General features: G+C 36.8%; 2 protein-coding genes across 5 annotated transcripts in view; one reads left to right on the top strand and one right to left on the bottom strand.

Annotated features, from left to right (window-relative positions):
* Positions 1–6,484, top strand: part of LOC138000240 (histone deacetylase 6-like) — a 103,400-nt gene extending 96,916 nt beyond the window's left edge. For both annotated transcript variants that reach the window (XM_068846500.1, XM_068846499.1), the window contains exons 12-19: positions 500–565; positions 1,491–1,550; positions 1,900–1,989; positions 2,431–2,537; positions 3,298–3,365; positions 4,417–4,492; positions 5,268–5,296; positions 6,347–6,484. In XM_068846500.1, the coding sequence (XP_068702601.1) occupies positions 500–565; positions 1,491–1,550; positions 1,900–1,989; positions 2,431–2,537; positions 3,298–3,365; positions 4,417–4,492; positions 5,268–5,296; positions 6,347–6,357 (507 nt within the window). In that variant the 3' untranslated portion in view covers positions 6,358–6,484. The remainder of the gene's footprint in view (positions 1–499; positions 566–1,490; positions 1,551–1,899; positions 1,990–2,430; positions 2,538–3,297; positions 3,366–4,416; positions 4,493–5,267; positions 5,297–6,346) is intronic.
* A 2,113-nt stretch (positions 6,485–8,597) lies between these two features.
* Positions 8,598–13,982, bottom strand: LOC138000246 (uncharacterized). Of its 3 annotated transcripts, none has more exons than XM_068846511.1 (5): positions 13,810–13,982; positions 11,452–11,859; positions 10,342–10,474; positions 9,877–9,933; positions 8,598–8,736 (listed from the first exon to the last, which is right to left on the bottom strand). In XM_068846511.1, exons 1-4 carry the CDS (start codon positions 13,865–13,867, stop codon positions 9,882–9,884), a joined length of 651 nt encoding a protein of 216 aa, XP_068702612.1. In that variant the 5' UTR covers positions 13,868–13,982; the 3' UTR covers positions 8,598–8,736; positions 9,877–9,881. The 3 variants fall into 3 exon arrangements, with proteins under 3 accessions (XP_068702612.1, XP_068702610.1, XP_068702611.1); XM_068846509.1 differs by having other exon boundaries at positions 10,409–10,474; XM_068846510.1 differs by having other exon boundaries at positions 10,409–10,471.
* Positions 13,983–17,944: the final 3,962 nt, after the last annotated feature.

Here is a 17,944-nt window from a genome sequence, read left to right as displayed (position 1 = left end):
TAGGTTGACCATTAAAAGTCATGGAGATGGGGGGGGGGGGGGGGGGCAATCCTAGGAGGTTTACAATTCACTACTTGCACAATCCCATAATACACCTCTATTACCCCCCAATAACCATTGTTTGCAATTTCTCCTGGGACATGAATAATAAAAATTATTATGTCCCAAGAGAAGTCAAAAACAATGCCTACGTATCCAGATTTGTGCAAGTAGTGAATAGTGTGACCATGTGCTTTTCCATTTATATATTTTGATTGGTTTGTTTGCTGGCTTCCATTCCTCCCCTTACACATTTAGGGTAATTATTATTTCACACTCCAGTGTTCTATTCCGAGTTGTGTCGACAGGTGCCATGATGTGTGATGTGGGTTGGTTATCATGTGACTTTCTCCCCTCATGCAGAGGACATTGCTGCCCTCCCGTGTTGAATTACCTGTGTGACACCTTTCCTGATAATAGTATTGCATAACTTAATGTTGTAATATTATTGTCTCTTTAGAAACATATGGGAGATGCAGAGTATCTTGCAGTGTTTCATAACATTCTTCTACCAATTGCCTATGAGGTATTTTTTACTGTTACAGTACATCTTTCATTGTGATTAAGTGGTAAACTATTAGACAATAACTGTAACAGTTTCAACTTATTTTTGCTTTTAAACACGAAGACGCACTATAAAAGGGGTGGCTTCACGCTCTGCTCTTGTTCAAATTCATTCAAGCGTGACTTATTAATTATCCAAGATGGTGATCAACAAACAGCAACACAGAGACAGAAGCCCGAAAAGATATTTCTCGCGCAAGAAAAAGGGACTGGGGATTGAGAAAAAAAAGAATAACATTTTTTACAAAATTATATAAATTAGGATAGTACCCGCAAGTTCTCATTGGTTGATAGTTGTGTTTAGATGAGAGTATGGAAACACGGCTGTGACATATCCACGAATTTTGATTGGTTATGTAGTCAGACGGGTGTTTTGGTTGGCTAGTAGGAAATATGAGCGTGTATCAAGAAAATCTGTTTCAATCAAGACGTGAACTATCTTTGAGAAATATTTTATAAATTAAAGCAATAGAGGACTTTTTTCCGTGTTTCCAGTCTCATCTGAACACTTCTTTGCTCTCTCCCAATAGTTGCCACATCTATCCCTTTCATGTCAGTGTAGCATTACTTATTCCTTGTGGAAGCAAATAACATACTAAAATACTGTAACAAGAAAATTTAATGTACTAAAGTTGTTCTAGACTTACAATCCAAAGATGTTATTGAGAAAAACTGTTCACTAGGACTGTGAAAACACATGACATGCTACCCTCCCCCTCCCCCTGGAGCCTAAAAAAAAATGATCATGATCAAGATGTCAACCGGCATGAGGCCTTCAATATTTTCCCCTGCCTGAAAAATTCCTTTTTAAGTAATTAGAGTAATTATAGTGTTAAAATTCTCTATTGTAATACCGGTATATAATAATTGAATTTTTTTATCGCTAGTTTGATCCTGACCTTGTTATGGTGTCAGCTGGATTTGATTCAGCCCTTGGAGACCCAAAGGTGAAGTGATTCTGTTATTAATAAAGAATAATAATATTATGTGGTTCTGTGTCCGTTGAAAAGTGGAACATGTTTTTTTTTAAACAAGTCAATGAAGGGTGAATTTCCATCATAAAAAGATGTAATGTTTGATATCGAGGGTTAGCCCTTCCTCAGAGCCCTTCCTCAGAGAATTTGCTCTGACAGAAGGGCTTATTCTTGAAACGTACGTCATTTGTGATTCCTTTATTGGATCATGAAAAACAATCTTGGTTTCTTACATGTACCTGTACTTGGATTTCCTTTTGCTTTTAGCAATAATATTATTGCAAAAAAATTATTGTCTGAAATTCTTTACTTTTTTTTCCAGGGACAATGTGATGTCACGCCAGAAGGATATCACCATCTGACAAAACTTCTGACAAATGTAGCGAATGGAAAAATAATTATTGTTCTTGAGGTAAACTATTGTAGCTGTGCAAGATAGGAAGAGAAATGATTTTCACTTACAAGAGGCTGATTCCAATCTCCCTCCTGAACTTGTTTCCATTAAGTTCCCTAGTTTATACTTGAATCTCTAGGTTTGGATAATATAAATTATTTCAGGATGGCAGGGGTTTGAATTAAGGATCTATAGTAATGTAGAATCTGTATAATAATTATTATTATCTATTTATCTGCATAACTGTATGGTAGGGAAGATACATGTATCTGTTACAAAAAAAGCACCCCTTTTTTTCCAGTTGGCAGCCAATGCTTGATGTGTAATAATTATTGTTGATGTATGCACCTGTATTTACAGTGCACAATATACATCATCAGACCAGTACCTGTTGGTTGATTGCAGTGGGCCACATACCTTCTCTTTAGTTAATAATAAAACATATTTTTGTTACTTTAGGGAGGGTACAATCTTAGATCTGTGGAGGAATCTGTGTGCGCTTGTACTTCTTCCCTCCTTGGAGACCCATGCCCTCGCCTTGATGGTTCCATGGCGCCATCTGATAGGTAGCATGATTTATCGTTAGGCCGTTTAACTTTGCATATTAAAACGCTTTTCGTTAGCATAAGAGGGGAGGGGGGGGGGGTTATCTAAAAAGGAGGGAAGCTACAGCTCTTGTGTGGTTCTGAGGGATTGCTATCTATAGGTGGTCACTAATTAATTTGAAACGGGGTTTTTAACTTTGGTATTTATGGAAGGTTTGACCAAACTAAGGCTCGCATGGTGAGATGAATGAAAGAGCCAAATAAGGTAGTCACGTTAACTATGGAAGTCACGCTCTCCTCCCACGCACTGCCCAGTATTTGCTTACCAGCATTAACATCTGTTTTATTCTAAAATATGATTAATTTATGTCGGTAATCTTGGAAATGCTGATAATGAATGCCAGTCAAGTGAAAGGCAAAGGCAACAAGGTCACAAATTTTCTATTATGTCACTGCAGAGTTCCTTTTTAGGGATGGGGTTGGGTGAAGTTTGCGGTCTGCAGTCTGAGTTTGGCAGACACTGGTAGAAGTCCTTAACCAAACTTTAGTAAAGGCTCAATTCTGTGGAACTTAATTTACAATTTTGTTATCAGTCTACATGTAAGTGATACCAGGTTTCACTTATCACTTCAGAAAATAATAAAGATGACAAAAAACTTATTTCAATGCTGGAATGATCATTTTCAATTTGGATATAATAACATTGCTGTCATTTCCTAGGTTTTGTAAGCTTTTAAGATAACTTGATTATGAAGCAAATGGTTTATTTTTTGTCGAGCAGTTGCTTTGAAACAATACGAAATGTTATCAGCGAGCACAGCAAGTACTGGAATTCACTCAACATTGGAGGTTAGTTTACATGCACGCAAAAATTAATATCAAGAAATAAATGGAGTTTGCAGTTGTCATTCATTTCAAATCCTCATCCAAATTGGAATGGACTTGGTTTCAACTAGGGCTGGCTATACATGTAGATGTATTTGTTGCAAAATACATGTATATCATTGAGCAGCAAAGCACTATGAGCACAACTCCAAAAATATGTGTTCAGTAACTCTGGAAATCATTTAATGATTGCCATAGTTAATGTAGTTTCTGTCAGTCTTTGAATAATCATGATATTTTTTGCCACAATTGCTTGTAATCTTGCAACCAGGCCCCAGTTGTTTGAGGGGTGGATAGTACTATCCACTGGATAACTCGCTATCCACCTTTTGAACAACCGGGGCCTAATTGACTAATTTGCCATTGCCAACGCTGCGTCAATGTATTATCGCATGATTCCTTTTTCAGCTCTCAAACATGGATGAACAATCACAATTCTTATTTTGGGAAACAAACCAATCAGATTGCATGAATGTTATAGACAATGCTTGCTCTTTCTTTGTGTCATGGTCTTGGTCACTATCTGTCACTCTGTGAAATAAAAATTGTCTTTGACGTTGAGTATAATTTGTGGTAAAAAGCAAATAAAAAAAACGTGGTTCAGCGTTGTCTGTCCTCGACCATGATATTTGTCATTACATGGTGGTCAAAATTTGTTGTGCACTCACTTGGCTGCGCCTCGTGACTCCCAGGTAAATCACATAATAATCATAATAATAATAATAATAATAATAATAATAATGTTCCTTTATCCATGATGGTACACTGTCCTTAAGAGTGCTCAGGAGCTCGTTTAGCATGTGTCCATACATTCCGGATCAAATTGGAATTTGGCAGTGTTAGTTTTTCTGGGGAGGGGAAAAGTGGAGTACCCGGAGAAAACCTTCAAGAGCAAGGAGAGAACCAACCCACATTTGACGCTGGGACCGGGAATCGATCCCGGGCCACATTGGTGAGAGGCGCAGTGGTTAGCCTGCTCCCCTTAAATGACTAATATCAAAGTCGATTCTTTCAGGTTTCAAGGCAGGGGTAAATGATAAGATGCTGGAAAAAGAAGATAGTAATTCTAAAGATACCAAGAAGGATGAAAGGTAAGAAAATAAGAGACTATAACTAGTTATAGCTGTCGCTAAAGTGCCAACGAGCCAAGCTTGCGTGATCTGGCGTCTGGCGGCTGCAAACATCACGCGGCGTACTCGAGCGGCACTCTCATTGGTTATCGCTACGGTCAACATTTCATCGCTTTGGTCTACATTACAGCTTTTGGTTAACATTACACTCAAATTTGAAGCGCTTCTGAGATTTCGTCCGCCTAAAAATCTTCTCGCGGCTCTATAAGCTGCCGCCTCGCCAGGCCTTCTGTCTTCAGAAGGCCTGACTCGTTGGCAATTATCTTCTAGACAACTTGTAAGCATATATAGGGTGAATAACAAAGAAATCATTCTTCTGGTAACCTCTGTCAGCTGTGTTAAGTCATGCAGATGGTGATGAAAATTTACTACAAAATCGAACTTTTAAAAGCAGGAAAAACATGAAATTCTCCCTCAGCAGCCCAATCACTCCTTCTGTCTTATTTTAATGATCACTTACATGTACTGTAACTGGGAACCAATGCCCCTACTCATTGTGAGAAATGTGTGGGTTCTTTAACCCACTGACTCCCGGGGGTTGCCCATTGATGAGTAAAATTGTCTGGCGTTAGACAGAGTAAAATAGTTTAGGCCAGTTTGGACGTCCAAGGGTTAATCAGTTTTTCATTGAGTGGTTAAATTAACATTCCACAGGGTTGCTTGATTTACTTGGAACAAGCTTAAGGAAGGATTTTCTTCTGCCACTAACATGTGTTTCAATCTTTTTTTTGTTTAGTTGTTTGGGAATACTGGGTGACTTCACAGGTACATGTACTCTAACCTCTTACTAACCCAATGCGAGGGCAGTACTGGGGAATATCAGCCCAAGGTCGTGGTAGTATGGACCGAGCTCAGCGAGGTCTGTACAAAAACGACCGCAGGGCCAATATTCCCCAGTATGGTCCCGAGCAAAAGAAAAGTGAGGGTAGTAAATTATTATTGTTTAATATTATATGGCATCATTATGTAAGAGATTGGACACTTCTTCGCTTGGTGAATGTGCGTAATCTTCGTCTTTCATCAGCAAACTTTGAATGATAACTTTTTATATGTAAAACTAAAATTATTCGGCTTGCTATAATTATTGTACTGTTGCAATGAAAAAATTTCCACCTTTTGAAACTTTTGGTTTCTCTCAACTTGAATTTCTCGGGAGGAAGATAAAATATGGGAACCGACCATTTCCATGGTAATGGTCCGTACTGTAAAATCCTGACTGAAACCTAGCCAATCAGAGTTCTCCATTGAGACTGAGAATTGCTTGCCATAATTATAATAAATTACTTTATTTCTCATTTTTGCATTTTGTGCATGTTTATCTTTCCCACACAAGCATGCATATTAATTTATGTAATGTTTTCTTCATATGTGTCAGTCAGGACAAAGAGAGAAAGAGACAGTTTCTTGTACTACAACTTGAACTTGTTAATTTCTCAGTTTTTAGTGTTAATTGGTTATCTGTATCTACATGTAATAGGCAAGAAATGATCTAAAATCAAATACCATTAAGTTTTCTTATTTAAGCTTCAGCAAACAACAATTTGCCATTTGCTATAATAAACCAGAACCCAACCTCTGTTAACTGTACAATAATTCTTTCAAAATGCACAAAGCAAAAAAGAGCAGAGCCAAGAGTCTACACAGAAATCATTAATTTAGCCTCCTTAAGATTTGTCACATTTCATTCAGGCAAATTCAAATTGCCTCATAACATTACACACAATAATTTTGTGCATGTGGGCCAATTCAAGACAGTTCATAGCTTTTTTTTATTGAAAATCTTAGAGGGTCTGATCTCTCCTTTATTGTTTGCAGCATTCTGTTAAAACAAATGTGGTGATAATGTGAAACAGACAGGAGAGGATTGTTTTAAGATAACACAGGATGCCAATGTTGGCCTCTATGGTAGAGAAAGAGTATTAAGCTGCCCATTATAAATGCCTTGCAGTCAGTAAAACAGACTATTTTAATGCAGCCTGACACCAAAAATCAAGCAAGTTAAAGAGAATTGTGGCAATTCCTCAAAGCTCTTTTGGAATGTCCATGGAACTACTACCAGACAGCAACTAACTTTCCAGTGGTTTCAACCCGAAGAATGCAATGCAGTTGACAGTGTGTATCAGAAAAGAAAATCTGAGTTTACTTAAAGGGGACAAACTCTAGTTTTTAAGTGTTTTTGATCCCTGAACCAGCCCCTATTGACTGCAATGAAGTAAAAGTGCTGCCCTTAGACAGATTAAAAGCCACAAGGGTAAAAAAAGACTCACATCCACTGAGTTACACACCATTCTTTTTCAAAGACAACAAGTTAAAAGTAACCCTCCTTATACTCATTTTACCAACAAAAAAGTTCAAGTTTGGTTTTAAAAAATTATAGAACATTTCTTGTTGTTTTTTTAGTGTTATTATCCAGGTGTTTTGATGAAAGTGTTTTAATTTAAGTGCTAGTTGCATTGATGGAAACGAATTCATAAAACTCAAAGGGTACCACATTACAGTTCAGTTTTGATTGCAGCTGCAGCATTAATTTTATTCCAAGTCTGGAGCAATTTTAGGGAATTCTCTTCAAACATCCACGTCATTCATACTAGTTTTATGCCTGCAGCTGGAATGTTGATACATACTGTCCATGCCGAACGACTTGGAGTAATCGTGAAATGATTGCAATAATAGGAAATAATAATAATTTTTTTGGATAACAACGTCGTCGTTGTCCTGGCTTAACCTCCCAATTTTCTCGACAAGAGTCGAGTCTTCATTTCAATTAAAGAAGTATACGGTACATGTATACAGTATGCCAATGCAACTTTTCATGCATTCAGACCAAATATGACACCAAAACATTCATCAATCAGTTTATTATTATCCACTACTACAAGTGCATGAAAATAGTTTGAACTAACTAATAATAATTATACTAAGCTAAGAATATTTGCAACCTATCCCACACCCATAAACAAAGCAGCAACGAATGTCAGCAAATACCAACATTATTAAAATTGAATGCAACTTCATCTTTTAACCTCTTGTCTACACAAAGCTGCTTTCACTTTAGTGGCTCAGCGTATGGCCCTAGCTTGTCCTTTTCATAGGACTTGGTTGCAAAAATATCATTGTTTGCCAATTATTCATACAGCAATGCATACATATCAAACAAACATTGCACCATTCAGTGCTCAGATTTGATTGGCTGTATCTGACTTTCTTTTGCTCATTGACCAATCACAAGGCTTAGTTTCTTTGTTACAATGTACATGTACTTCTTTTTGCACTGAATTATCTCTTCTCTGCACTGTGTTATTTCAAGAGCTACATTTCTTTTAGCCAATCAGAATAGAGAACGTTTTTAATTAATTAATGTAAAAGCCTTCTTTCACAACTATCAGAGCAACTTTTTAGTTTATAGGCTGATTTCAGTAAATCCGGTTTAATCCAAAAACTTTGGCCTATAAACTAGTACTGAAATTAACTATAATTTTTCCTTACTGGGAGTGGCATGCATAGTCTCGGCTAAAATTAATGTAGTGTCTTGATTTTTAAAAGCCGGAGTGCTGATCACATTTTTCCATAGTAATTTATAATTACATACAGTATGGTTTTCTGTAGAAAATATGCAAAACTTCAATTTAATTGAACTATTTCCCCATTAGTGACAAAAAATCTATTTGGCTGAATAATACATGTAAGCTCTAAAAAATAGTTTATCGTAAATATAGATACCTGTACTCTATAGTAATTATATGTTGATTTCTTAAAAACTTTTTTTCATAAAAAATGTACATGCATATGAATATCTTTCGAGCAATGGAACAACCTCGGCAGTATTAAAAAGCTCAAGACTTGAATTTTTAATATCAGATTTTTATAAATTATCCTGAAAACCCTGAGTGAGCCAGAAATCCTCACTCCTGAAGAGAGACCAAAATCGTCCCATCATTGTTGTTATAAGTACTTCATTGATAGGGAGGTTGGTTGCATGCAAACTTCTTCCTTTTTTTCTTAAGCTTGTTGCATGCCTACTTTTACATCAAACAATTTATTTTAATGCTAAATATAATTGCATTGTTGATTGTACACCACAATTACTACACATAAAAGAAATTAATTAATAAGCAGTGCTAACTATTTTGACGTACAGTGTACTACAAAGTACACCACCAAACTAAATGGAATGATATCCATGATTTCTTTACTACTGGAACCAGCTAAAAGAAACAATAAATTATTGATTTAGACACATAATTATAAGCAACAAATAATTACACGTATAATAGTAAAATAACCAGTTATATTTTAAGCATGCATGATCACTTCCCTCACTCTTTCACTCTTTGTTGGTTTTCTCATTTTAGGCCAATTATAACCTGCGATCAGGCGTACTTTTCCTTAGACATGGTGCGAAAAGGTACTTTTTAGCGCCCTTTCTCAAGAAAAGTATGCTTGATCGCAGGTTAGGCCAATTATTGTATAAGCGAGTTGTGGGTTCAAATCTCGACGATATGGTACTTATACTTTTCATTGTTCCAGTCAGTTCCTCAAATATTCAGAAGATCTCAATCTTTGTAATTATAATAATAATATTATAGTGATATTCACTGTATACTGTTTCTACATTTTGCCAACCACAGAGCAAAATCTTAAATCCTTTGTTTTGACAGCCAATAAACTCTCTTAAGGTGGCACATTAATGATAATAGGTGACGTAACAGTGAGTATCACTATTGTCTGAGAAACTTGAGTGAAGAAATTTTGTCAAAAGACAAGCAAGAATCCTTTGCTTAACCATGCCACCTTGAGCTTCTAGGGAGAAAAATTAATGGCAGAGAGAGCAAGCATAATCCCTTTCAGTTTCCACCTTTCAGTTTGCACTGTGCATGTGGACCTCGAGTTCATTATCAGTTGAAAAATAAGACCCAGTGATATTGTAGTAATAATAATGTGGGTTAAGTCAATTAGTTTTCTTAAACATGGCATGTTAATGCAATAGTCCCTTTGCATGACTGTGTCATGTGACCTTTCCAATCATGAAAAGTGGTTGTGTATCTAATTATGGTTATTTTTGCACATGCTTTACAGAAACGTTTCAGTAAGTTGCATAAGAAATTGGCCTCAAGCAACTTCCATTTGTAGAAAGAGACAAGGTCAGGCCTCATACATGTATCATTCATTCATGAGTTGGGTGAGATATTGCTAATGGACTGATAACGGCTGCCAGCGCAGCCTGTACATGAACATGCTGATGTCTGATCTCACCACAGGTTAATAATTATTGCTTGTAAAGCACATTTGAATATGGAAATGTGTCATATAAATTCATTACAACTACACGAACATTCAAAACTGACCATGGTTAGCTGCTCCAGGTGACGGAGATGAATCCGAAACTGTTCTTGTTACGGCACCTAAAGAAAATTAATAATTATTTCAAGAGTTTTATGAAACCATCAACAGCAAGTCTGAGTTGGAAGTAAATTGCTAAATGTTTTTGTCCTTGTCTTTGTTAAATCTACATAATTTGTACACTGCAAATACATTTATTTCATTCCTTCAGTCTTTTCATGGGTACACATGGGCGCCCTAACAAATTGGCCTGCTCCCAAATGAGCCACCTCATAGCTCAATTGGTAGAACATATTACACTAGCACCAGCACCGACATATATTTTTGGTTGTCATTAATTTTTATTTTAGGCAAGAGTGCAAGAACCTGAGTTTGCATTGCAATTTACAATTAAATAACGTTGGTTTTTGAAAAAAGTACTATCGGTTGTTCTTCCAATAATTATTTTCATCTGAAATCTTGTAACATACCTACATGTGTATACTAATCCTAAAATGTTTGTTTCCCTGTGACAAGTTATCATTGTAGTATGTGTACCTTCAGTCTTATTGTGTGCAATATGTGATGGCAATGGTGCAGTAATGGTAGAAGAAATTTCTGCTGCTGAAAGAAAATACAGTAAATTACTGTTACAGTATAGAGATTCTCATTGGATTTGTTAGAGGTACAGAATATCATGTTGCAGGTTAATTTGATTTCTGGTCAAAATGATTTTAACCTAGGTTGATTTGTAATTTCTTTGCACTATTTATGATTATCATAATGAATACCAGACACAAAGAAATTACAAATCAACCTAGGTTAAAGTCATTTTGACCTGAAATCAAATTTAACCTGTAACATAAATGTGTGTGGTTTTTTAAGTTTCGCTAACAAATTGAACCACTGAGAAACAGTCATTTTGTACAGTCACTGAAATAAAAACAAATCCCTTTCACACTGCTTCAGCAAGCTGCCACCTTCAGGTTATGGCAAAAATAACTCCAGTTTATGTAAGGCCAGGAAGCATATACAGCTGTAGGTTAGGGTTTCCTGTATTTTTGGCAGCTGCTATAATTTTAGCTACATATATCAATTAAGAGTACTATTAAATTACATTATACACAGTACTAATATACTACCATACTATGCCTGGTCTCTTTCAATTTCTGTTGAAAGAGATTAGGTAAGTATTAATTTTACCTCCTGTATTGGTGTTTGTGAAGGGGTGGGGTACATACATGTATGTGTGTGCATGATCTGTAATTCAATGTATGACCCTACTTGTACATGTATTAATCTCCTAATTAAGCGAGGCTGCATGCCCTATGGAGTGGATGTAGGGGTTACCGGTAACAATATTCTGACCTGTCATAAAATTCTTAGCTATAATTATACATGTAGTTTTTGTCTGAGTTTGTCTTTTGTCTTCTGTCTTCAAATTTAAAAACATTATGACAGTGCGGTGTATTTTGGCTGAATCATCGTGTAACAACTATTCTTATAATCCACAAGGCACATGTACCAATAATACATGTATTTGCCACATTTAAGTACATTAATTACGCTGACAAGTACTAAATTTAAAATCATTAACCCACCTGTTCCAGTGCTCATGATCGTGCAAATGACCTGGGATGATGTCAGTCCCCTTGTTTTACTTGAAACGGTGAACTTGCAATAATTACTGGTATCGTCACAACTTGATATCCGTCCATATTTGGTGACGAGAACGAATTCACCAGATCCATCCCCACGCTTGTGGAAATATGTTTGTTTAATGTTTTTCTGACAACAATCATACAGGGGGGGATAAACACGTAAACAGCCACTGGAATCTTTGGGAGCTCCGGGCCGGAGACAAACTAAGTCTTGGCTTTTATTTCCAGGGGTGGAAACGCTAAAACATAATCCCTGAAAGTCTGGACTATTTCCTACAGCGGCATCGAAGGCGCATTCATATTTGAAACTTTGTCCAAGGTCACTGATATTCAGGTTGCTTGAAGAAGCTGACAAAAAAAATATTTTGTAAGAGTAACTATAATAACACAAGGAAAATAAAATTAATATTCCATACTAATTAATCCTTAAAATAATTAATATCTGCAAATGACACACAAGTGCTCTGCTAAGAGCAGTTGTGCAGATCATACATGTATGATGTGTTTTAAATCTTTACTTAAATTAATATTACACTATACTATTGCACAAGTGCTCTGCTAATTAAGCAATAGAGGACTTTTTCCAGGTTTCATAGCCTCATCTAAACATGAGGGGGAGTTGGGAGAATTCAAGACAGTTATGCAAACCTGAGACGCAGTTGAGGGTTTGCATAACTGTTATAGCCAACTCCAGTTTGCATAACTGGTTATAGCCAACTCCACACTACACACCTCATTGGCTATTTACCACTCATATCCAACTAACGCTCAAGGAGTAATTGTTAATTATCATAATATTATGGCCCAAAAGGTCCCGCATGCACTTTCATTGCAAAGCCGTACGGCGTTGCTAGAAACACGTACTGCTCCGTGTGATGCGATTTTAAAGGATTTCATCGCTTTTAAACATGCAAAATATGTACAGCCAGAAAAGCAAAATGCAAACAACATATTAAATGAACTTTCTGTGCAAATTTGTTTTACTTATTTTGTCCAAACTCTTATTCTGAATGCTCATCATGAATAGTGTAAAGAGCCCATATGATAAAATGCTTATTGACTGAGTTTAGGTCGGGCCAGACAAGAAAAGAATTGGACCCCGGTATCGGCCATGAGTCATGATATCGAGCCAATATTTTCCCGTCCGGCCCTCCCACTCAGTCAATAACTACATACTATTCACCTCCGAGCAATTCACGCGGAATTTGCGCCCGAAAATCTTTGCGGAAATAAATGAGTTAAAATAATATTTTATAATATGCTGTATTATCTCACTGTTTTAGTATAATGCCAAAACAACTATTCACCTCAGTGTCGGTGGCAAGTGGTGCATATCCTCCACTAGCCACGTTCACGTCGGTGAATAGTTGTTTTTAAAACTATTGTACAATCAAATGAATTTTCGACACATGAATATTTTATCCGTGTGCAATAAAAAAATTGATAGCGAGATTTGCGAGATGCGTTTCATAAAGGCCGAAGAAATCGGAACGGAAAGAAAGGAATGTGCAGCGTGGTATGCATCTTCAAAACTGCACGAAGAAAAAGAAAAAAACTGGCATTGTCGAGTTTCAGAAGAGACAAGTATGCTGACGAAACTAATTAATTTATCCGTACGGCTTGCTGCGAATTTCGAGGAAAGATGAGAGAGATTAAACAAACGACTATTCCATTCACCTAATCGAAGTTAAGCTTACATCACTAATAAATATAGTCCCTACGTGACATGCTTATAATTTCGTGCTTCAAATGGGCCCTGTATTCCGTAGTTGCTCCAAAGCGTGAAATAAATCAATCATTCTTAACTTTAAATGGGTGTTCAGAAATTCTCTTCGGGCTCAACTTTAGAATACCCGGCCATTAATTTACACATTATATCAATTAAGGCGGCTATATTGGGACATTCCATTTTTTATCCGCACCCCCCCTATGGAAGGCATTTTTCCGACAGGTCCCTTGTGCTCTGAAATCAGATTCCGACAGGTCCCTTTCACCTCTGAAGTTAGATTCCGACAGGCCCCTTTTACTCTGAAGCTTGATTCCGACAGGCCTGTTTTTGTATAGAACAAAGACTCCCGATTCCGACCCCCTAAACTGGAGCAGAAAATCCAGATTCCGACAGGGTCCTTCTTGACATTTCAAAAAAATGCCTTCCATAGGGGGTGTGCGGATAAAAAATGGAATGTCCCATTAAATGCTGAGCACTGCCAGGGACAAATAGAGGAGCAACTATAGCCTGTATTCTATAGTTTATCCCAAGGCACAAGTATAAATCAAATAAAGAATGCATCACCTCACCTAAGACAGCTGAGATGGTTAATAGAACGAAAGCAACGATTAAACGTCCTCTCCACATGTCTTAAAGTTGTGACCAATAAGCACCTACAATTGTAGTTCAGGATGAACAGTCACATGCATGGACGGATGTATGAATGTATTAAAGATGACAGCTGTCACCATAGTTAATATTAACTATTAATGATGAAATGGTATATGAAATGAATCATATTTGAACTTATTTATTTATTTATTTATTTATTTATTACAATTAAATGGAATAATTACAAAAAAAATAGTAATAAAAGAGAAAAAAAAAGGCCATAAGGCTAATTTGTAAAAGAGTTGCGTGACTAATCTCGTACCCACATCCCCACGGTCATACGTAAGGGAGATCTGGTAAAGTTCGATTTCGATCATGCTCATAGACCTAATCGGCTAACTCAATGTTGTACCCAATTCAAACCCTTTGGGAATAAAACGTTTTGTTGTTAAATATGAATGCGACATTATCATGCAAATACAATACACAAAGAATCTTAGTCCCGGGAGATTTGAATTGGGTACAACATTGAGTTAGCCGATTAGGTCTATTGCCAGCGAGGCCCGAAATACGTTCACTGGACCGTTGTGAACGAAATACGGGCTTTTCTATCACTGCGCATGTTCGTACTCTCTGTTGTAATTTTGGGTGATTTTGCGGAATAAACATGGATTTCGAGAGTATTCTTGAAGAGATTCTTTTGGGTAGAGGACGAGGAAACCTTGACTTAAGCCGAAACAGAAAGAAGCGCTATAGGCGATTGTTTTTGAACGGTCGAGATTGTTTAATTGTCCGAGCAACTGCAGAATCACTGAAACGAACGCTTAGGCTTAATCAGTAAACGAGTGCTATTTTCTTCACACAATCTCGTGAAAAGTGTAGTTAACCAAACCGTAAATTAAAAGCGAAAATGTTTAAGAGTGCTTAGACCTAATCACTGCAACGAGCGCTATTTTCTTGACACGATCTCGTGAAAAATGTAGTTAATCTAGCCGTAAAATTCACAATTGATAACTACTTAATTCGCGAGTCACGCTTTATTTGATCAAAACAACACTTGAGCTTGCGAAAAATATGTTTTCTGCTGGTATGCGGTTTTTACAGTTCATTAGCAGGACATGCCGCTTGGGCGTGTCCCTTGGGTATTTCTGATTGGTGGGGTTTCAGTATTTAAAGTCTGTGCAGTGTGAGTTAGTCCTCTCACTCTCGCTTTCCATGCTCACATTGAAGTTTGTAGCCTGAAGAATGGATCATAAGTCGGCTCAATTGGATGCAGAAGTTTTAACCTCTCCGGCGCCCGAAGTTGCGGAAAACTCGTCATCACAGCAGGACCAATCAAGTCCACCTTTGGTCGATCAAGTGTTCTCTCTATTCAAAACCTACCTGGCATCCCAACTCGAGGAAAAAAGCAAGCAGTTCGAGGGAAAGTCGTTAAGGAAGCCACCGAGTTCAGTTAAATTCAAGGGTAATAGGAAACAGTTCGAGTTGAATGCCCAATTGGACCACATCTTTGGTCAGATAGAGATCAACCTGAACCAGCCGCAAGAGGTCCGCAAGCTAGTGGCAGAAGGGAGACAGTTCATAAAGAAGCGGCAGAAATTAATAAAGCTCGCAGACAGAAGCAAAGACGGGTGGCTGGTAGTGCAGGAATACGAGTCGGATGAGCTTGCTTCCAATTCCGAAGATGAGAAGAAAATTCGGAAGGCTAAATTATCGGCTGAAAAGAAAAGAAAGGAATCCAAGGCTAGTTTGGGCAATTACAAGGAAAGGTTACGTTTATACAAACGTTGGCCGTGTAGCGCTTATATTTTAAACAGAGTTAACTGAATAGAGTGTATTGTGAAGTGCTAGATTTCAATCCCATATGAACCATGTGAGCGTTAAGCCCTACAGATGGAAATGGGCCCACACAAGGACAGAGAAAAACTCTGACCAGGGTGGGAATTGAACCCACGACCTTCGGGTTAGATCTCCGCCGCTCTACCGACTGAGCTACAAGGTCAGACGGGAGCAGGCCGTGGGAAGTGAAGATGAAAAAACTTAAAAAAAAAACTTAACTTTTTAATTAACTTAAAACTTAATTTAAGTGAAGAATCCGCCTTACAAGAAGGGGTTTCTCTCTACTAACTAAAACATTCATTAATCAGTAGGTAGTAATGGGGAATAGTGTGTGTGTGGATGGTGAGTTAACGGAAAATCATAGACAAAAGTTATGGTTAGTCTATAAAATGAGGGGGAGATGTTCACAAAGCAAACTCTCAACCCCACAATAAGGTAAACAAAAGAAACAAACTTTGTGTGAAATTAAAATTTAATTTCAAAAACAACCAGAATTACAAGAGTGTATTAAAAGGGAGGAACTTTCTAAGACAAAGCTTAAATGGAATAGAATAAAAAATAAAAAGATAAGGGGAAATAAATAGGAAATTTGAATGAAAATTAAAAATAAGTAATAAAAGGTGAATAGGAAAAATAAAGAAAATTTTATTGGAGACAGAAAAAATAACCATGCAAAACTGAGGATGCATGATCAAAATCCTTTACAATACAAGAATTTTGGTTCTTAAAATGAGGGATGAAAACAGTTATACCCGACTAATGAATCATTCGTTCTTGAAATAGATCAATTAAAAGTAAAAAATAAGGACAAATACTATCTAATACAAAGCTCCTGGTATACGTAGAATAATGGAAACTTATTCGTTCTATGAACTCAAAAATGGGATAAATTAGAGCATTCAAAATTAGTGAGAGGATACAACCTTCTATAGTGAATGATGGAATTTGGAAGTAACAGGTAAACTTAGCAATAACAATATGAATTAAGTATTAAAATTCGAGATTTAATTCAAACTTTGAAAAAAAAAGGGGGGGGGGGTGGGCGTTCTTTAATAAGTTGAACAAAAAAATTTTTTTATGGAATTGTTGATTAGGTGCTAGTTGAATTGAGAAATTGTAAGGAGATTTCTTGATTTTTGGATCGTTTTAATCCATTTAGGTATAGCCAATCATTGCAGTGGATGTCATAATAGAACCATATGTGTCTCTTGTTATCAATGTTGCTGTAGATGAAGTCAATCTGGCGTTTGCGCTTGTCCCATTTAGTTGGTTCAGCCCAATATAGAGAGGAGAGAATCCATTCTGATATAACACGAGGTGAGAAACCGTTTCCAATGAAAAACAACATGAGCTTGAATGTGTCTAGGTCTCCGATGGGTTTCTTCCAGAATATAGATAAGGTATCTTTGGGCCAATTCTTACTTGGGTAGAAAACATCTCCGTTCAGTAGGTGATATAATTCACGTCTTTTTTCTACGATGTCTTTTTTGGATAGATGCCGAAGGTCCATAATAGAGAAATTCTGAATTCAGATGTGATAATTAAAGTGTGATAAGAAATAACTTAGCCTTTCCGTGTCATAGAAATTTGGTGACGATGAATAACAGTTATTGAAACTGAAGACGAAAAAGAGGAGATATGATTTTTGCAAAAGAAAGTTCCTTCTTGAAACAAGATTGATGGGCAGTAAACAGTTCGGTTGTCTAATCAGACTCTAATCACATTACTGCATTTCAAATGACGTCAAAACTTTCCAGAGATTTACAGGGGGTGGTCCACGTTCTCTAAGCCAAGGAAAATTCGCACTCGTTTGTTTTTGTTCGATAAGCCAATTAAATGTTTTGCCTTTTTGTTCCGTTTTTATGTTTGTTTTTCATGGTCATGAAAGAATTTTTAAGATTGAACTAGTGAGGAGCACGTCTGCGAACTCTAAGAGTTGTAAAACGATTTATCTTATCCTACGAGTTTCGTGTGACTAACGCACACTTCGTCAGGGATGTTTTACAATACAACACAAGGGACCTGTATATACATCTACGAAAGAGAGTAAAAAATATTTTTACATTATGTAAATCGCTAAATAAAAACATCCCTGAAATTCTAGAAGAGTATCTTTAGGGCCATTCCAGATAGCCAAAATGTCATCGATGTCGTTGGTGGAGAATAAGATAACTGGAATATCTATCTACGATATCTTTCTCATGAAGGTACATGAATGCATTAGCTACCGTGACAGAAAATGGGGTTCCCATGGCGATACCATATTCTTGTTTT

The sequence above is a fragment of the Montipora foliosa genome, chromosome 4 (assembly GCF_036669935.1).
Source record: "Montipora foliosa isolate CH-2021 chromosome 4, ASM3666993v2, whole genome shotgun sequence".
NCBI lineage: Eukaryota > Metazoa > Cnidaria > Anthozoa > Scleractinia > Acroporidae > Montipora > Montipora foliosa.
Note: the sequence above shows the minus strand (reverse complement) of the source record. Positions and strands in the feature narration are given on the sequence as shown.

Excerpts from the sequence above, each read along its gene's own strand:
- LOC138000246 (XM_068846509.1), bottom strand. The coding sequence starts at position 13,867 with ATGTGGAGAGGACGTTTAATCGTTGCTTTCGTTCTATTAACCATCTCA. Across the intron at positions 9,934-10,408 it reads TGCACACAATAAGACTGAAG|GTGCCGTAACAAGAACAGTT; the intron begins GTACACATACTA and ends AATTTTCTTTAG. Across the intron at positions 8,737-9,876 it reads ACCTGGAGCAGCTAACCATG|CTGGTTCCAGTAGTAAAGAA; the intron begins GTCAGTTTTGAA and ends TGTTTCTTTTAG.